The 20,409-nt window shown below is 43.6% G+C and overlaps 1 protein-coding gene across 4 annotated transcripts in view; it reads left to right on the forward strand.

The window, feature by feature from the left end:
* The window catches only part of DMRT1 (doublesex and mab-3 related transcription factor 1), a 98,547-nt gene that overhangs the window by 29,655 nt on the left and 48,483 nt on the right, over positions 1-20,409 (forward strand). For all 4 annotated transcript variants that reach the window (XM_036330942.1, XM_036330944.1, XM_036330945.1 and 1 more), the window contains one exon: positions 9,298-9,581. In XM_036330942.1, the coding sequence (XP_036186835.1) occupies positions 9,298-9,581 (284 nt within the window). The remainder of the gene's footprint in view (positions 1-9,297; positions 9,582-20,409) is intronic.

Here is a 20,409-nt window from a genome sequence, read left to right on the forward strand (position 1 = left end):
AGTTATGCATTTTTTCCAAATGTTGACATGTTTCATCACAAAATATCACTTTATCCCACTCATTACTATATTACTGATCTCATCAAAAGAGTCTTTAAATTGGGAAGCTGTCAAACACATGGTAGCGGTCCTAAGTTTTCCAGAATTCTAATTTTTACTTGAAAGCTCAGACTTATAGCAGTAAATGCTGTTAGTTTTTCTTGAAGTGAGAGGCTCACTATGCTGATTTCGAGAAGATTGTGCCAGATACCCAGGTCGCAGTAACCATACTTTTCATCGGTCATTTTTTCAAGTATATGGCATTGTCGATATCAGAAATGTTTGAACCTGTAGAAAATTTCTGTAAGAGCTTATTTGAGCCAACACTGACAATGACTGCCAGGAAGCAAGATCTCAGATACACTGGAGAATGACAATTTTGCAGTTTTCTTTTGTGCATTTGGAATTAAGGAGGGAATTTAGGATTATGTGGAGGTGGGAGAAAGTAAGATGGAGTTGGATTACAGGATAATTAAAATGCTTATGTGCTCTCTTGAGGGTGGCGATGCTTCTGAAGGTCTGAAAAGAGGCATTTCAGAGGTGTGTTAAGCTAGATGCACAGAAACAATGGGTAGGGCCTGTTTAAGGTAAAGATAAACATAAAGAAGTTATGTGCCTGGGGCCTGACTCCCACCATAACCTGCCCAGTTAGGAATTTATGATAAGTTCACCCTGTGTGGCTACTTTCCATAGAACCCCTTTTTTGTCCACTGTGTTCCAATAAAAGAAGCAGTGAATTTAGGTCTTCACTTAAACATTTGCACAGGGGCCCTTTTCAAGACAACCGTCACCCTGTGGTGTGCAGCAGAGATATTTGATGAGTGCTTCCCATCTTGTCACACAATCTTAAAAAGACACACTCCAAAGTAGAGATTTGATGAAGTTATTTTTTCCTGCTTCACCAGGGCATCTTTAAGCAACGTTGACACAGAATTTAAAAAATACTTTACTTCATGATGATGAGGTGTGCCTATGCATTTTGGTGGAACTGCCTTGATTTGTGCTAAGGCACCAGCTCCCATCATCACTGCATATGTCACCAGTGAAAAAGGCAGATGACATTTTTACGTTAATGTGGAAATACTTTTGATCTTACTGACCCTTGAAAGGGAAGTGTGGACAGGGGTCCTCCAATCCCATGTTTGGAACTACTACAGTAAGATGGCATTAAAACACCAGCCTCTGCCGAAACCGGTTTGGCTCAGTGGATAGAGCGTCGGCCTGCGGACTGAAGGGTCCTGGGTTCGATTCCGGTCAAGGGCATGTACCTTGGTGGTGGGCACATCACCAGTAGGAGATGTGCAGGAGGCAGCTGATCGATGTTTCTCTCTCATCGATGTTTCTAACTCTCTATCCTTCTCCCTTCCTCTCTGCAAAAAATCAATAAAATATATTAAAAACAAAACAAAAAACACCAACCTCTGAGAGGGTTAAAGCAGTTCTCAACCTGCTGGTGTTGGGTTCACCCTGGTGGTTCTGATGTCTGGGTCCCATCCTGTAGAGTTTCTCGTGTGTAAAGTGGTCTGAGGTGTGGCCCTGCCCTGAGGAATTTTAGTTCCCAGAGCAGCCAGGGGTGAGAGCTGCTGGTGCAGAGGCAGATCCGGTTCCTGGGGGTGAGGAGGGGGCAGTCCAGCAACAGGATAAGTTACTGTTCATGACTTGAAACATAAGACAAATACCTGGATGAAAACCGTGATATTAAATTGAACTGGTAGAATCTTGACTTGAACAAAAGCCATGTGAAATAATCTGATGCAATGTAATTTGTGTGTGTGTGTGTTTTTTAAACCATTCACATTTATTTAAGACCCCATTTCACTTCAGACCATCATCTGGGACCTGCAGGAGCAAAGACACACATCTGTGATATTATTATTATTATTATTTATTATTTTTTTTTAAACAAGAGGTGTCTGGTCTGGCAATGGTTTGGCCATCCTGGTATTTTATTTTATTTTATTTTTTAATTGATTTCAGAGAGGATGGGAGAGGGAGGGAGGGAGGGAGGGAGAGAGAGAGAGAGGGGAGAGAGAGAGAGAGAGAGAGAGAGAGAGAGAGAGAGAGAGAGAGAGAGAGAAACGTTAATGAGAGAGAATCATTGGTTGGCTGCCTCCTGCACATTCCCTACTGGGGATGGAGCCTGCAACCTGGGCATGTGCCCTGACTGGGAATTGAACCTGTGAGCTCCTGGTTCATAGGCTGATGCTCAACCACTGAGCCATACTGACCATGCTGTGATCTTATTATTAAAAGAGTTATAAAAGCAGAATCCAAATCCCAAACCTAAAGGGGGCTGGCCATGAGCAGACTTAAAACGTGTCCCAGACGCCTCCTGTGTTCAGTACCCTTCCCTACACTTCACGCTGTCCAAATACGGCTGAAAGCATACCTTTTCTGTGACGGCCTAGGTCTACGGGGTGGGCAAAAGTAGGTTTACAGCTGCAGTACAATACATACTATAATAATAAATAATAATACAAGAATAAGCTCTGTTTCATGTACTCACACCTGTAACCTGCTTTTCCCCACCCCTGTATGTTCACAGTCAGATATGCTCCCAGTTTAAAATTTTCTTAGTGTAAGAGATATTAAAAGTCCTTAAGAAGGAATTCTCTGTAAAACCTCTTTTAGAATAGAGTACTTGATGGGGAGGAGATATGTTGGCATCTCCCCTCTCTTCTCTCTCTCACTCCCAAACGCAAACCTTGCTGCTGGCCTGTGTGTGGCACTGTCTTATCCAATCTGCCGGGAAGTGTTGACAGCCCCAAACTGTTGCTGGCATCTCGCCAATGATAGGAAATTCTGAACTGACCTAAGGAGAGAAAACCTCTTTCTTGGCCGTGAGACAGGCTTTCATGGCCACGAGACCTTTTCTGGTCAAGTCAGAGAAATGGCATTTTCTCTTTATCTGACTCCCGCTGTAGGCTAACAGTTTCCTTGGGTGCCCTGGGGACTTCTGAGCGGGCGGGGGACACAGAGCAGGAGCCAGGGAAGGGAGAGCAGGAACCTGTGAGTAAGGCAGGTAGGTGCGGATGTGCATGGGGTGGGGTGCAGTGCTGTAGCTGCTCCTTGGGACCCACTTAGCACCCTCATTCTCGGTTCACCAGGGACTCTGTGCTCCCCCTGCTCTGTGTCCTGTCCTTCTGACTCCCAGACACTTTGTGGATAGAGGGTAAGGTCCTAGAGGGCAGGGCTTGGTTTTGCTTATTCTTGGCTTACCCTCCTGGCTCAGCACTTCGGGAGTTGCTACACACAATGGCTGTGATTGTTACTTGCTGGGCTTTGCAATGGCCTGGGGGCAGCCGGTTTTAAATCTTGGTGAGTTCCCTTGGATTTGTGTTCCCCTCTCTTTATATTTTTTTCCATCTTTCTCTTGCTTGGTTCCTTTGATCTACTCATACTCAACAATCAATCTGCCTCTCCCTCCCTCTCCTTCCCCCCGTCCTGTTCCCCCTCCTCCTCCCTCCCTCTTCCTTGCTCTACTCCCCCCCCTCCCCCCCCAGATCCCTTTGCTTCCCACATTGACATTTCCCACACCTTTGAACCAAGCCTGTTCTGGTTTGAAAGGCCAACCAACTTCAGGTTGTTTTTTTATGAAAAGCCTAAAAAGAAAAGTGAACCTGACAGATTCCTCTGGGACCAAATTACACTTTAAAAAATTTATTGGGAAAAAGGAGAAATAGGTTCTCACATATTCCTTTCCTGTGTACAGGGGAGTCGTTAGTGAGCCAGCATCAGCAGAACTTGCACTTGGAAGGTTGGACTTAATCCTGCCCTCCCTTCCACACAGTTTTATGTTTCCCCATAGCCTTGGTCAGTCTTTCCTTCTGTGTGTTTGTTCCAGAATCTGCCTTTACAGCTAAGCTCTGCAGTGTCCAAGGTGCTGGACAGGTTGTCTTGCACACAGTAGGTGCTCAGTAAGTTTATTGCGTTGAACATGAACTGTTTCTCCGGCAGGGAGCGGTGACAGGTGTGGCGATGTCATCACAGTCACCAGTTAGTGGTGTGAATAGTAGGCACACTGCTGCCTCGTTATCAGGCCTCTCTCTGTAATGGCTCTGCTTTAGTTCAGAAAAGCAATCCGTTTCCTGGGTCAGGATGGCAAGCTTTCCTTCTTAGGTTTGTGAGGGCTGAGAGGGCCTAGGCGTCAGCTCATGCAACAGCTTTCCCCCCATGTGTCTCCCTCTAGGCTCTCTCTCTTGTAGGGGAAGAGTCCTGACGCCTCACACTGGCTTTCCCAGTGTCTGTCTCCAAGTCTAGGAGATGCCAGGAGCTGACTCATCTGGACGCAGGGTTGCCCTGCAGAGGAGAATGCTGTCAGCAGGGAGCTGAGGAGATGAAGCTCTCTCGTTCTGTGAGGGTGCACCCTGCCGTCATCCTCGGAAGTCTGTGACATGCCGTCATCAAATGACACAGTCTTTTTCTCAAGACCTTTTTGTTTGAGTAAAAAAAGAATCGGGAAGATGACTTGCACTTTTTCTGTGCCCTCCTAGCATTCCGCACAACTTGTGTGTTGATGGCAGATGATTCTGATACCTCAGATTTAGTGGGGAACAATTTTTCCTTGATTGGTGACTCTTAAAACTAGAAGCTAAGTGGGAAGGCACCATGCGAGAGTATGGATTACAAAGACAAATAAGATGTGGTATACATAAATTGTTTACAAGAGATCATTGTGCATCACAAATAGTGTTATTGTAAATTGTCAATTTTGGTTTGATATGTAATCTTTCATACTGGAAACTATGGGGTTTGGTGTCGTTATTGAAAGGTGGAGAGTATGGCTCCAGGTTTGAACGTAAAGGACTCAAAGTGCAACAACTCCAGGAATCTTGACACTACAGAAGAGTGGGGGGGGAAAGCCTTCACATACCTTAAAATGAATTACTGGTTAACTACTATTAATATGCCATGGGCCCAGAGACCAGCATATAACACTGCAAGATCAATAAGGGTATTTATCATGTGTTGGGTATATTGATCTCTCATGAAGGAGTGAGTCATATTTCACGCTGCATACGTTAGCACAAAAAAAGTAGCAGAGCAATTGGGAAGCCTTACCAAAGAACTGAACTATGGAATGGAAGGTAAATGTATGGAACCACAACTATGAGCATTGGAATAAGACTGGCGAGAGAGATAGAAACATCAGTGAGAGAGAATCATTGGTTGGCTGCCCTGATTGGGCAATAATAATACTTTATCTATCTATCTATCTATCTATCTATCTATCTATCTATCTATCTATTTTATTTATTTATTGGCTTCCCCTATCCTCCTATATAATCATTGGTTGGCTCTCCCACAATAAGTCTGCAAGTGTCATCTCTGCAAACGTCTCTACTGCAAATGCTGTTGGTACATGCTTCTCCAGTTCCTTTCCCAGCTGTGGGATCCAGTCCTGCCAATCTTTGTTCCAGATAGCACACATTAGGACTACACCGAATACATAGCAACACTTAAAACTTCTAACTTCATAGTTTCATTGGCATCCTGGCAGGTGTTGATAATTCCTGCAAGGGACCACTGGTTAAGAGAGCTACTACATTCTCTTGGGAACAGTGCTATTGTGCTTCCTATGATTATTAATACTGTTAAGTGCTAACCTTGGCCAGTTTTTATGTTAGAAAAATAAAGAGTGAGATTCAGGTTATAGTCAGTAATATTGTATTAACTTTGTACAGTGAGAGATAGTTATTAGATTTATTGTGGTGATCACATTGTAAGGTATATAAATGTCTAATCACTGTGTTATACACCTGAAACTAATATGATATTGTATCAGTATATCCACTACAATTTTTGAAAAAGAATTTTTTTTGTTAATCCTCATCTGCGGATATATTTCCATTGATTTTTAGAGAGAGTGGAAGGGAGGGGGAGAGACAGAGAGAGAGAAACACGACACAATTGGTTGCCTCCCTGCACACACCCTAGTGGGCCGGGGATGGAGCCTGTAACTGAACCCGGAAGGAACCCTTCAGTCTCAGGGCCAGCACTCTACCCACTGAGCCAACCAGATGTTTTCTGTGGTCTTTATACTTAGTCATACTGACTATGCAGGTAAAATATCCCTGTCACAGTGTGCATTCAGCATGGCGTTGGGCAAGAGAAACTAGTCACAGTGAGGGGCCTGCTACGGATGGTGATTCAGCACAGGTTTATAGAACTAGCTGTGAGTTTTTACTGTATTTTTTTTTTCTGTGATTCAGAAAATGGTTAATAGGCTATTAAGAGTTTGTACATGAGCCCTGGCCTGGTTGCTCTGGTTGGAGCATCATTCTGTACACTAAAAGGTTGTGGATTCAATTCCCAGTCAAGGCACATACCTAGGTTTGGGTTCTATCCCAGGTTGGGCATGTACTAAAAGAAAAAAAAAGGAGTTTGTATGTGGAAAACCACTTTCTGATGATATACATATTTCAAATTTTGTATGGTTAGTTTATGTATTTTGTAGCTTATGAGTTGGAAATCTTACTTTCTGATTTATCTCAAATTAATAGTGACACTTAGCCTCACTTACCAGCTTTGATGACATCCGATGTTGAAGGGACGCCTCTAGTTACTGTTTTGGGAATTTGCTATAGCGGAGGTTGGAGAGATGGCTGTGCACTGATTGTCCTGAGAATTTCTTTCCATTAGCTTCTTTTACCTGCCTACATATCCCAAACCTCTCTATATTAAAAATGAACAACATCTTATTACTCTCTGGAGCTTCTATTTCTTTTAGTCACATTTATTTTGACATCAGGCTACTTGAAAAACCATTATGTATTGATCCCTTTTGCAACTATTTACCACCTTGTGGCCAGCAGTGTGCTAGGCACAGGGGTGCACAGGTGCTAACAGGCATGGTGCCTCTTGCTGCATCTTCCATTCTGGTGAGACAGAAGCACCATTGCTGTTTCTTCATTGCTCACTTGCTCCCCGCCCTCTTGCTCCTTCTATGCTAAAAACCTAACCCTCTGTTGGTCTTTTCCAGATCTAGTTTTGCTTGAACTCTTAGCAGCAGCGGACAGGTCAGCCTTCTTCCTCCACAACCCATGTCATCTTTGGCCTCTGTGACATTGCGTTTCTCCTCAGTTCTCCCTGACTTCAGCCTTGACTCTCCCCTCAGAACATGCTTTTCTGTAACAGCTCCCTCCTGCTCTCCCAGAGGCAGCCAGCATGGCCCAGTGGTGACTCCTGAACCTCAGCCTCTGCCATGAGTGCAGGTGTCAAGTCCTCACTCTCGCCCATTGCTCCCACTTGTGTGCCCCTCTGGCACCTTGGTTAAGCAGAACTTAACCACCTCCCTCTCCTCTGCCACGTCCAGGCTTCCCACTCTCCCTGACATCTGCTTTGCACTTCTTTGCTTTATCCTGCAACGTAATTTCTGACGTCCCATCTGTCCTCCCGTTCTGTTGAGTTTTGTCTTCTTCATGTTTCTGGCCCAGGCCCCCTCTCTTATATTTGAGTCTTCCAGGTCTCTCCCTGACGCCTGCAGTGGCTCCCTAGTGGCTCTCCCAGCCTCTGGTCTCCCTTCCCTTCCCTTCCCTTGCCTTACAAATTGCCATCAGATAAATCAGCCCCAAGCACAGCTCTCGCTCTCTCCCTCTCCACTCCTTGCTCAGAAATCCTCAGTGGTTCCTGAGGATTGGAGTGGTTCCACTCCATTACGAGAGGCCAGCCAGAAAACTGGACGGAGGCTTTCCCTCACCTTGCACCAGCCCACCGTCAGACTGGACCTCTCTTTCCCTTTTGCACTGAGTTCTTCAACCCCTGTTCATCAACCCCAAATTTGCCTTCCACTTTCCTGCTTCCTTTTCTTGGTTCCTACAGCCCCTTTCTCATTTTTCTCATTTTTTTAAGCCTGTTTTCTGCTTCTCTTTTAAAGTGCAACTCAGATGCAGTTTTTCTTTTTTTCCCATTTAAAAATTTAAAATTTTATTTTTTTAATTACAGTTTACATTCAGTATTATTCTTTATTAGCTTCAGATGTATAGCAAAGTGGTTAGAAAATCATGTACTTTACAGAGTGGTCTTCCTGCTGCTTCAAGCACCCACCTGGCCCCATATATATTTATCTCGATTATTGACGGCATTCCCTATGCTGTAATATATATCTCTGTGGCTTTTCTATAACTACCAATTTGTGCTGATGAATCCCTTCACATTTTTCACCCAGCCCTAACCCTTCTCCCCTCTGATAGCTGTCAGTCTGTTCTCTGTGTCTATGAGTCTGTTTCTATTTTGATTGCTTGTTTTGTTCATCCAATTACACATATAAATATTTGTCTTTCTCTGTTGGACTTATGTAACTTAGCAAAATACCCTTCAGATGCAGCTTTATCCTGAGGAGGTCTCTGTAATTCCTTTCTAGGCTGCAAGTCATGGTTACAGCCTTTGAATTTTTGTGAAAGTTTGTGGGTGTTTCTGTTTGAGAATCCTTGTTGTTATTTGTAATCCCACCATATATTTCCCCCTAGACTGCAGACTCCTTTGGGTATGAGCATCCTGACACCTTGCAGCCTTTTCAGGCATCTGGACCAACTCTTTGAACATAGGAGCCCCTTTAGTTGTTCATTGGAATTGACAGTATAAAGTGTAGACCCACGACTGGCAAATTCTATAGCCCATGGGCCCACTATCTGTTTGTGAATAAAGTTTTATTGCAACAACCTGTCTGTTCTGCAACTGAATGCCCACAAAGCTTGAAATAGTTACTAACTGACCTTTTACAGAAGAAGTTCCTGGTCTAAATCATTGTCCAGACTTCTGAAGGATAGGGTATCAGCTGTGGAAGGAAGTGAAGGAAACAATGTTTGCTTAAACTTTTAACTTTTCGCTTTGACTTTCTGACATATCTATGTGGCCACCATAGTTAGGGCACTGGGATTTTTTTTATTACCTTGTTTAAAATGAAGTATAATTACTTTTGTAATAATGTTGTAGACGGCCGGCCGAGTTAACTAGATTTTATCTCTCATTTTTGGACATTAGGATAAAAAGTTACTGGTCAGGCTTTATCTAATTAAAATGACCCTTAAAATGTGTTTTGTATTCTTAGTAAAAGGAATCTGCAAGAATTTGTCATCTGCGCCACCGGAATTATGTCAACCCTGGGAACCCTCCTTTATTTTGGCTGCCTGTTCAGGTGCCTTTTTCTGCAGCTCTGAGATCTGAGGAGGATGGCTATGCATTGCCAAGGTTTAGAGGTCAAGTTTTGTGAACTTCCAGATTAATACCATGTTGCTTTTTTCTTTTTTTTCTTTCTAGACGGGCGGATGGTCATCCAGGATATTCCTGCTGTCACCAGCAGAGGGCACGTGGAGAACGCACCTGACCTGGTTTCAGACTCCACCTACTACAGCAGCTTTTATCAGCCCTCTCTGTTTCCGTACTACAACAACCTGTACAACTATCCGCAGTACCCCGTGGCCTTGACTGCTGAATCTCCTTCCGGGGACATGGGAAACCCTCTTGGGGGATCCCCGGTGAAGAACAGCCTTCGCAGCCTCCCAGCACCGTATATGCCTGGTCAGACAGGAAACCAGTGGCAGGTAAGATGTTACCCAGAGAGTGAACTGGCTACGTGAAAACCACACACACACACACACACACACACACACACACACACACGCCCAACACTTCTCATATGTATAGGCACATTATACGAAAGATGTAAAGAATTTTTCTCTCTGCACATCAGATTATTTAACCTCAGACATTGTCTGCAAGGAACTGTAAAGAAATATGCATATATTTGTGTGTCTTTTCATTTTCTCATTTTCTAATGTCATTTTGCATAATAAATACCCAGTTGGCCATAGTCAGATTCAAAAGTAGCTTACTATATTATGCCCCACCTTCCCCTGCCTTGCCCCCATTTTCTTTGAGCAGCATAGGAAATGTTGGGTGCGTCTTCCGGATGGCGGTACTCTTCCTGATGAATGTTACCCTGGGAGTGAGACGTGTCCAAATCTGTATGTATGTTCGAATGGAAGAAAGGTAAGAAGAGGAATTAGGTCACTGCTGTGCGGGGCCAGTGTGGGTGTGTTTTTAGCTGGGAACAGAGGCCAGTCTTTCATACTCTGAAATATTTAAAACAGTGTGCAATTTAAAAATAGTGTGCAATTAAGAGCTTTTTAATATTTGGGGGAAAACAAAGTGTTTTCATGATCAGGGAAGGAGCATTTATCAGAGCTGTTCTTTTCCCTCAGTTTTGACCATTCCATCGTGCCACTATATTAGAAACAGTTTCAAGGCACTGAAAGCATTTTCAGGTGGGATTACCACATGGTGGGAACGTGTATAACCATGAGCTCTTGGACTCAACACCTTCAAGCCCCCTCTAGCCGTAAGCTGTTACAATTCTGCGATAAATGTTCTTGTTTTGGATGCATTTACTGTATGTAAACTTTCTCAGCTGGGCATGGATTCCCAGACAATGCAACTTACACATTTAGGTGTTTAGGGCAAATCTTTACCTTCTTATGTCAACTTTTTAAAAATGCGAGTTGAATTTTTTTGAGCAACTCTATTCTATTCTATTTCTCTTTTTTTAGGTGTTGGGAAATTGTTAATATTCAAATCACCCCACTTTTTGGTTTCTCTCACTATTCCTAGGGATCTGACTTTTTTGGCATATTAATATGTCAGCTTTAATACCCTGGGCTACCCATTTTCATACATTTTATTTTTCGAATCATACTTTTTAGAAAAGGGAACTTCGAACATTGGTGTTAAAATTGAGGGGTAGTATGAGTATCAAAGGAAAAGCAGTGATTTATGGATCTTTAAGCTGGGCCCCTACAGGCCTTTCAGAGTGCCATTTGGATTTTATGATTTGAGGCAGGCTCTAGGTTGATTTCTACTGAAGGCTGTCCACTCTGAAAGGAGAAAGACTTCTCTTGTAGTTAATAAAAACAAAACAGTTTATCCTGCAGATTCCCCAGAAGAGCTTCCTGGCTTTCTGGCTGCTTCCAGGCTTTAAAGATAAAGTATGGAGGGTCTCAACCTGCTGGCTTAAGAGGAAAAAGGATGAGAAAGAAAAATCTCAGGTGTTTTCTTAAAGAAAGACAGCTCATGGTCAGCTTTACAGAAGAGGCAGAAATCTCCTAAATTAATTTACCCTCTACTTTGGCAAAGTCTTTCAGGCATACGATGCCTGGCACACTAATGTTTATTCTTACTCCACCTGGAAAACCTGGGAAGGGTGTGGCAGAGGCCTTGGACTTCCTCGGTGATCCCTTACAAAGGTGCTGTCTTAGGGATAGCTAGAAGATGGGGCTCTCCTGCATGGCAGTGTTGCCTGGACTTGGAGGACGGTCTCAGCCACTGTGCGAGGCAAGATCCCCCTGAGGACAAGTCCTTGTGCCCTTGCTAGAACAGTCTGCTGGGTCAGAATCCCAAGGCTCTCTCTTGTTTGTGCCTGCACACGGAAAGCCGTTTTAATCGCGTTAGGTCTGTCTCCAGCCTGTTGAGATTTGTGGCCCAATCATAGGTTCCTGTCCTGTTGGGAAACAGGAATAACATTTGTGACACTGGTACAAACTCACGATGAATAGCTGGTTCCCCCGACCGGCGGCTCAATTTCACTTCTACATTTAATTGCCTGCAAAAACTGTTTATTGCCGTATGCACTCCTCCACGGCAACATTATCTCTTAAATAAACATGTGGTACCAGGTTGACAAGGGAGAGGTGCATATCAAGTGAGTAGAAATAAATATGGGAGGACTCAGAGCCGTACCTGAACATCCTTTCCACCCCTGTGGCAGGCACCTTCTTGATTGCTTTTCAGAAGCTTGTGCCACATTCAGACCACAGTCAGGGTGTGGTCAAATGGCCACACAGGTGATGTCCTTAATTTCGTGGTTATTTTGGGCCCCGTCTGAAATGTCTCATGATATGCTTGTCCCTTTATGATCAGGCACCTCACTGGAATGCATTCACTCATTAAATAAACATGCATGGAGGTCCTACTGTGTGCTAGGGAATCTACCGCTGAACCAAGCAGACAAAATGAAAAGCTGGTCTTGGGGGAAGGCTGCTCTTATTACCTGGGAAACAAGAAGGGAAGGTGGGGACAGTTTAAAGTAGCCTGGGTTTGAAACTGAGATAGAGGCAGGAAGGAAATTCTATTCTGGCACCTGTAGCTTGGAACACAGAGGAAGGTGCCCCCTAGTGAGCATTCCTGGGATGGCCTTCCAGCACCTGGTGTTCTTGATTCTATAACCAGCAGCCTGATGGGCCCTTGTATTCACACTGCCTCCTCTTTTCTTAGCTTGGTTCAGCATCAGAACATCCTGTTAGCTAAAAGAAGGTTGAGAAGAAGTGAGCTCTTGAGCAGGTGCTTGTGGAAATGGTCATAACCCCTTCACTTCTGTGTTCTGGGAGCTTCACAGGAGGGTCCAGCAGTGAGGGGGGGCGGGGGAGCAGGATATGAATCCGAGGTTTAAACTGGACTCCCATTCCCAGGGAGACATTTATAGTTAACAGTAATTAGTTTAAAATATCCCCAGATTTTTTAAAATGTTATGTCAGGAAGAAGATAGCATGCAAAATCCACTTCAAATTTTTTATGTTTTTATTGATTTTTAGAGAGAGAGGAAGGGAGAAGGATAGAGAGCTAAAAACATCAATGAGAGAGAAATATCAATGGGCTGCCTCCTACATGCCCCCTACTGGGGATCAAGCTGGGAACTTAGGCATGTGCCCTAACTGGGGATTGAAAACCAGTGACCTCTTGGTTCATGGGTCGATGCTCAGCTGCTGAACTACACCAGCCGGGCTCCACTTCAATGTTTAAGGTGAAGTAGGCCACCAAGCTGCACCATCGGGCCCCAGGATAAGGTGCATCTGGTCACTTCAGACTTCCTAGTAATTCTGCGCTGAGAACGTTAAGAGACCTGCCTGAGGAACACAGCTGTTAGTGGAAAGCGAGGCCTAAACCTGGGCCTTCCTACCCTTGGGAAAGTGTTCTTTCTACAAGAAGTCTTGTGATCCACTGGGCTACCCACCCACTTCCATTACCCATGTCTTTGACAGGTTAAACTAACCCTGGCTTCCCTTTTTATTGGTCACTATCTATTGCTAGATAAGCCTGACTATTTTTTGCCTCTGGAAAGGAAAATTGACAGTTTGCAAGCAGACACAAGAAGGGTTTATTAGAACATAAACAGTTTAAAACATTTAAAGCAATTTCTTTCCTCAGGAAAGGGTAATTAAAGTAGTTATCGTATTTGACTTGGCCTATTAGGACTAACAGCCATAATTTGTTTCCTTAAAGTGGAATTATAGAGATACCAGAGGCCCAGTGCATGAAATTCGTGCACTCGGTGGGGGGCCCTCAACCCGGCCTGCACCCTCTCGCAGTCCAGAAGCCCTCGGGGGATGTCCAACTGCTGGCTTAGGCCTACTCCCTGTGGGGAGAGGGCCTAAGCCAGCAGTCGGACATCCTTAGTGTTGCCATGGAGGTAGGACAGGCTCCTGCCACCACCGCTGCGCTTGCCAGCCATGAGCCCGGCTTCTGGCTGAGCGGCACTCCCCCTGTGGGAGCACACTGACCACCAGGGGGCAGCTCCTGCATTGAGCGTCTTCCCTCTGGTGGTCAGTGCATGTCATAGTGACCGGTTGTTCTGCTGTTTGGTCAATTTGCATATTAGCCTTTTATTATATAGGATAAATTTCTGTTGATGACTGAAAGAGTTACAAGTTCTATTTCTATGATGTGTATTTATCTTATATCTGGTCACTTTTGTGAATGCTTGTAATTCTAATAATGTTATCATTGCTTATTTAGGTATTTCTAGTTAGATAGTCATTTTAAGAAAACTATTGATCATTTTTCTTCCTCCTAAAAATATCTCCAGTTATGATTTATATTCTTAGTGTGTTATTCAGTTTAGATACCAGTAGTGTATGCTGGTTCCTTCTTTTACAGGGAATGTGTCTAGCAGTTCACTGTGATGTATGAAAATGTTACAAAGAAATGAGGAAAATAGGATAAGTGGGTTTTTCCTAAAGCTAAATTATTCAGTTCAAAAACTTGTTTTTATTGAGACCACACCCTTCCAATATTTAAAAAGAATAAAATGATGATCCTGTTAATTATATATTACATCGCAGAGGCACTTACTTGGTGATATAAAAAGTTAGCAAAACTCTGGCCAGGTGACTTGGTTGGAACATCATCCCATATACCAAAAGGTTGTGGGTTTGATTCACAGTCAGGGCACATACCTGGGTTGTGGTTCAATCCCTGGTCAGGGCCTGTGCAGGAGACAGCCAATTAATGTTTCTCTCTCACATCTGCGTTTCTCCCTCTCTCCCTCTATCTTTAAAAGCAACAATTAAAAAGAAAACATAACCTTGGGTGAGGATTTAAAAAGAAAGTTGGTAAAACTACTTCCGTATCCTCACTCCACCTTCTTTTTTGTTTTGTTTTTTTTGTTTTTTTCACATTTTACCTGTTTGAAGTCCAGAGAAAGCCTAGAAACCACTGCATCAGTCACCATGTCACCATGACAACAGCAAAGTTCTTCAGGATTTTCAGTATGCTTTTTTAAGAAATTTTCTCAACTTAATCTCAGTTTAATTCCTTACAGGCAGAGTGCTTTGATCTTTTCTTCCTTTTTTTATGGCAGCTCTTTGATTACCCTCATGCTAGCTCAGAATTTTGTGGGAATCCTTCATGTGCACCCTAAGTAGGTCCTGCCTTCTAGCGCAGTGAGGACACAGGGCTTGCCAAGTCCAAAGGCCAGTCTTGGAGAATGTTCTGTTTAAAGAAACGTGAAGAGTCCCAGTGGCCACAGGAAGTTAAGTCAGTGCGGTGAAGGTGTCAGGCTTCCCCATATGGGCTTCCATTGCTTTTACTGTGAACTGTCCCTTAAATGGCCTGTCAGGTCTTAGCCAAGTCTATAATTTTCTCTTAAAATATAAATCATTAGATTCTTCTTTTTTAAGGAGATGATACACCCAGTTCTCTCGGACCTTTCCAGCATATTATGGATCCTGCAGGGAGAAGGGCTTTGCTGGCCAGTGGGCAGTGAGGACAGCAGTAATTCTCTGGCCATAGTGTGAAACCTTCCCGAGCTTTGCAGCCCAATGAATGCAAAACTGACTTTCTAATCTTCCCCTATCCTCCTATATAATAAAGCCTAATATGCTAAGTGTCCGGTCATCTGTTTAACCAATCAAAGCATAATATGCTAATGATATGCTAAGGCTGTTCAACCTCTTGCTATGACATGCACTGATCACCAGGGGCAGACAGTCAACCGGTTGACCAGTCGCTATGACGTGCACTGACCACCAGGGGGCAGATGCTCCGACTGGTAGGTTAGCTTGCTGCTGGGGTCTGGCTGATCAGGGCTGAGCGAGATGGGCCAGACATGCCCTGGAGCCCTCCCGCGGTCCCTCCCCGGCCCAATCATGCACTGGTGGGGTCCTTCAGCCTGGCCTGCGCCCTCTTGCAATCCGGGACCCCTCGGGTGATGTTGGACAGCTGGTTTCAGCCCGATCCCGCAGGCCAAGGGACCCCACTGCTGCATGAAATCATACACCAGGCCTCTAGTGTACACATATGTTCACAAAGGAATTGCTATTTAGTCTTGTTCTACATGATCATGACAGCCATCCTCTGATTTTTATTACAGTTTCCTGAAGGAATTGCTGTTTTGTTTCACAGGAAGTTTAATCACTTCATGCTTTCGATCCTGACTTGAGGGCAGTGTGTAAAATTGGTGCTGTGATGATGTTCATGGTGGCTCTTGCTCTGGAACCATAGCTGAGGGAGCTTGTGGGCATTTTAGAAACTGAACTCAGATGGTGAGAGGTGGGTGAGGAATGGTCTTTACAGCAGTAGGGTTGTTAAAAAATATATATATATATATACATATATATATGTACATATATACATATATATATATATATATAAAATATTGATTTCAGAAAGGAAGGGAGAGGGAGAGAGAGAGAAACATCAATTTCAGAGAATCATTGTTGGCTGCCTCCTGCACCCCCTACTGGGGTTCAAGCCTGCAACCCTGGCATGTGCCCTGATTGGAAATCGAATTGTGATCTCCTGGTTCTTAGGTTGGCACTCAACAACTGAGCCACGCCTGCTGGCCACAGCAGGGTCATTTTTGCAGAGTATTTGGTTAAAAACCTGTGGATTATAAGAGAGTAGAACTGATCTTGCATAATTATAACCTGCTGGATTTTGCTTCCAGCAAACCCAGATTCTTAGGAACTTAGGGGCACTCCAGTAAAACCTGGGTTGTCTTACAGGTTAATTCCCATTCTTAGAGGAGTTCAGTTTGATCTGGACTGAGTTGAAAACCTTCGAAAGGGCTGATGTTCTCCAGGGACTGCTCCACAGTCCAGTTGGAGGCAAAAAGAAATACATTATCAGCTTGTTGTGAGATTTATATTTTGTTACACAACCTGACCTGACACAACAGCATCAGGTTGGTAAATTATACAATCATTTGGGGATTCCGTAATCTTCTTGAAAGTTAGATATCATGGTTTTGAATACTTTCAGATTCAATTTGCTTGGGCTGCTGCCAAAATCTTATCTAGTTATGTTTTCCATTTTACTTTTTTCCCCTGTTATAAATGTGAATATGATATAAAATCAGTTGCTTATCAGAATGTTTCAGTATGTGGATGAGTGATTATCAAATTTCTTGAGAGTCCCTATTTCTGTGGCCTTTTAAGTGTCCTTCATTAGTTGAATAAAGGCCAGAATCAAGGCAATGCTTAATAAAAGTTCATTTGCTCTATTTTTTTTTTTACTATGTTAGGAATACCATAGAAAAATAAAAAGAACAGAGTTACAAAAATTTCCCACCATATTACAGAGCATGTGTAAAAAACTCCTGCATAGATTCATTGATCACTTATCAAGCGCCAGCACCTGGCCTGTCTCTGAGCTAGACTGTCCCGACCCTCAAGTACCCATAGTGGGGTAGATGGGAAAGAATCTAAAGACACTGGAGTTCTGTATCACTGTGTGATCGGAGTCTGCAGGCTTGTGAAGAAGGCCGTGATGCCTGTGGGAAGCTGGGCCCTGTGCAGTGGTGTCCAATGGGTGGGGTGAGGTGGGGTGAGGACGGAGTAGTTTATCACTGGTGTGGCTTACAGTTGTCACTGTGTGGTGATAATTAAAAGCAGGTTGACTTCAGTGAGCTTTACTATCTAAAAGAATTCTTTACAGAGAGCCCCCCCCCCCCCGCCCGCCTCTTGCCTGCACTCAGGACATGTTGCTCTCAGGGTCCCTCCTCGGTATCCCCCAACCCTGTGAGCTTTACCCTGGAGACGCATAACCTCCTGAGGGGGGGGTTCTGAAGAAGATTGAGAAACGGGGAAAAGGATGATGTCCTCATTTTATTTCTCAAGCCATTTTTATCACATTACCTCTCACATTACCTCTCTGTGGCAGTTCCCAGTTCTTACCAGCCGATAGTGGGAGAAGGAAGGCACACGTATGAATTCCGTGTCTCGAGTACATGTAGAAAACCAAGAGCACGGAGGGATGTCCTCCCTTCCCATCTCTGTGTTTGAGAGTGGCAGAGTAGGACCTTGAGTTGGTTTTTCAACTTTTTAAAATTACTGAAAAGTAGAACATTTTCAGAGACTGAATTTTTCTTTTCGAATATTAAATAAAATGTTTAGGTCCTTAAAATGTTTCAGGTACACAATGGGCAGGTGTTTCTGCCTCTGTCTTTGTCACTAGAGCCCTGTCGTACCCATGAAAGGGTTCAGAGTGATTTGGTAGCAAACCCAAAAGAGTGGTCCTCGAGGGTGACAACACCCTCCCTCCTCCACGATGCTCCCACAGTGGGAGGTCCCTGACGGGGCGAGAGGGGAAGGTGTACCAGGACGTTGTTGAACAGCCTTATGATGCTGGTCACTTCATATATAACATTGTACTGAACCACTGACCACATCCCTGCCAGAGAGCCTTACCCCTTTTGTGGCTGCGGAAACTGACGCTGAGGGAGATGAAGTAACTATGTACACAGCTGGAAGTGGCGGAGCTGGAGTCGAAACCCGGATTGCCTAACTGTAGAGGCACATTCATTCCCATTATATCTCTGTCTCCTAAAAACATTTCTTGTTATCCTTGTATGAAGCCTTGAGAGGTATTTTCTTACATCTTATGATATATCTTATAACATTTTATAAGATGACACATGCCATATAATGTTTCAGAGGCTTGACATCGTAGAGGGAATGGAGTCCTATGTCTTGATAGTATTAATCAAATTTAAATTACTAAGCATAAGGCTCTTAAGCATGGTTCTGTGCCTACACACACACACACACACACACACACACACTTCTGTGTAATTTAGGAAACAGATTTTTTGTCTTTCTTGTGCCATTTTGGTTACTTAAAATGGATTCTCTCCATCATGGTTTTGGAGTGGGAAGGGCCTTTCCATGCCACTAGCCCGCTGCAAGTTGGGATGCCCATCAGCGATCACCAGCTTGCATTTGGATTTTTAATGGCAGTTCAGGTAAAATACTGTGAGTGTGTACATGTGCTCACACTTAGAGGGTGGCCCCAGACGATCTCACCTTGCCCTCCAGGCAGTCTATCATGTTCAGCACTCATAAGATACCCTTCACCTTGCTGATTTATGCTAAAAGTATCCTAATGTTTCTGACAGATCATGTGTGACGTGAATATAATCCATATTTCTTAGAGCAGCTAATCCAAGTGGCTTATTTCCCGATACTGCTGATGGAGCTATATCTCTTGGTGTCGCAGCCATTGAGATTCTGGTGGTAACATATTGTTTGTGGGTCACTAGTTTTGTCTAAAACAGTAGGTTGGAACAGAGTAGCAAAGGTTAATTAAGTTTGTCCATCAAAATGGGAACAGATATGCAATTCTCTGTTACTGCCAGTTCTAAAATAAAAGTTCCTGAATGTGTGATTATAGGCATCTTTTCTTCTCATTATCAGACTACCCTCCCCCCCCCCAAAAAAAATCTTGTTTTAAAATATGAGGAATTGTTAAAAGCCAAAGGCAGTGATTAGGTCTTTATAACAAGCGGATATCTTAATTAAAAGTGGGACAGGTGGCTTGGTTTAGTAGAGAGAAGCTTCTGGAGTCCATTTGCTTTGAATTCTGCCTTCTCTCTGCAGAACCAAGTTATTTTGTCTCTGAGCAGTTTATTTCCATGTTAATGATGATTATATTATGATGACTCCATGAGATGACAAGTCTCTTGAGCAGGGGTCCTCAAACTGCGGCCCGCCGAAAACATTTATCCGGCCTGCCGGGTGTTTTTGCCGCTGCTGTGTGCATAGGAATTTGTTCATAGTTTTTTGTGGTTTTTTTTAATATTTTTTATTGATTAAGATATTACATATGTGTCCTTGTCCCCACGTTACCCTCTACCCCCCACCCCCCCCCACCCCCGCTCATGCCCTCACCCCCCCGTTGTCCATGTCCATTGGTTAGGCCTATATGCTTGCATATAAGTCCTTTGGTTGATCTTTCCCCCTTACCCCCACCCTCCCCTACCTTCCCTCCAAGTCCCGACAGTCCAATCAATGCCTCTCCGTCTCTGGATCAGTCCTTGTTCATCAGCTTATGTTGTTCATTATATTCCACAAATGAGTGAGATCCTGTGGTATTTATCCGCTCTCAGGTTCCATCCATGCTGTGGCAAATGGTAAGAGTTCCTTTTTCTTCTTCCTCTTCTTAAAGAATACCTTTCAGCATTTCATATAATGCTGGTTTGGTGGTGATGAACTCCTTTAGCTTTTTCTTATCCGTGAAGCTCTTTATCTGACCTTCTATTCTGAATGATAGCTTTGCTGGATAAAGTAATCTTGGTTGCAGGTTCTTGCTATTCATCACTTTGAATATTTCTTGCCAGTCTCTTCTGGCCTGCATGGTTTCTGTTGAGAAATCAGCTGACAGTCGTATGGGTACTCCCTTGTAGGTAACTGACTGTCTTTCTCTTGCTGCTTTTAAGATTCTCTCTTTATCTTTTGCTCTTGGCATTTTAATTATGATGTGTCTTGGTGTGGTCCTCCTTGGATTCCTTTTGTTTGGGGTTCTCTGCGCTTCCTGGACTTGTAAGTCCATTTCTTTCACCAGGTAGGGGAAGTTTTCTGTCATTATTTCTTCAAAAAGGTTTTCAATATCTTGCCCTCTCTCTCCTTCTGGTACCCCTATAATTCTGATGTTGGTACGCTTGAAGTTGTCCCAGAGGTTCCTTACACTATCTTCATATTTTTGGAATCTCTTTTCTTTTTTCTTTTTCGGTTGGGTATTTTTTGTTTCTTTGTATTTCAAATCTTTGACTTGATTCTTGGGTTCCTCTTTTCTGCTGCTGGATCTCTGTAAATTATTCTTTAT

The sequence above is a fragment of the Myotis myotis genome, unplaced genomic scaffold (assembly GCF_014108235.1).
Source record: "Myotis myotis isolate mMyoMyo1 unplaced genomic scaffold, mMyoMyo1.p scaffold_m19_p_12, whole genome shotgun sequence".
In the NCBI taxonomy this organism is placed as follows: domain Eukaryota; kingdom Metazoa; phylum Chordata; class Mammalia; order Chiroptera; family Vespertilionidae; genus Myotis; species Myotis myotis.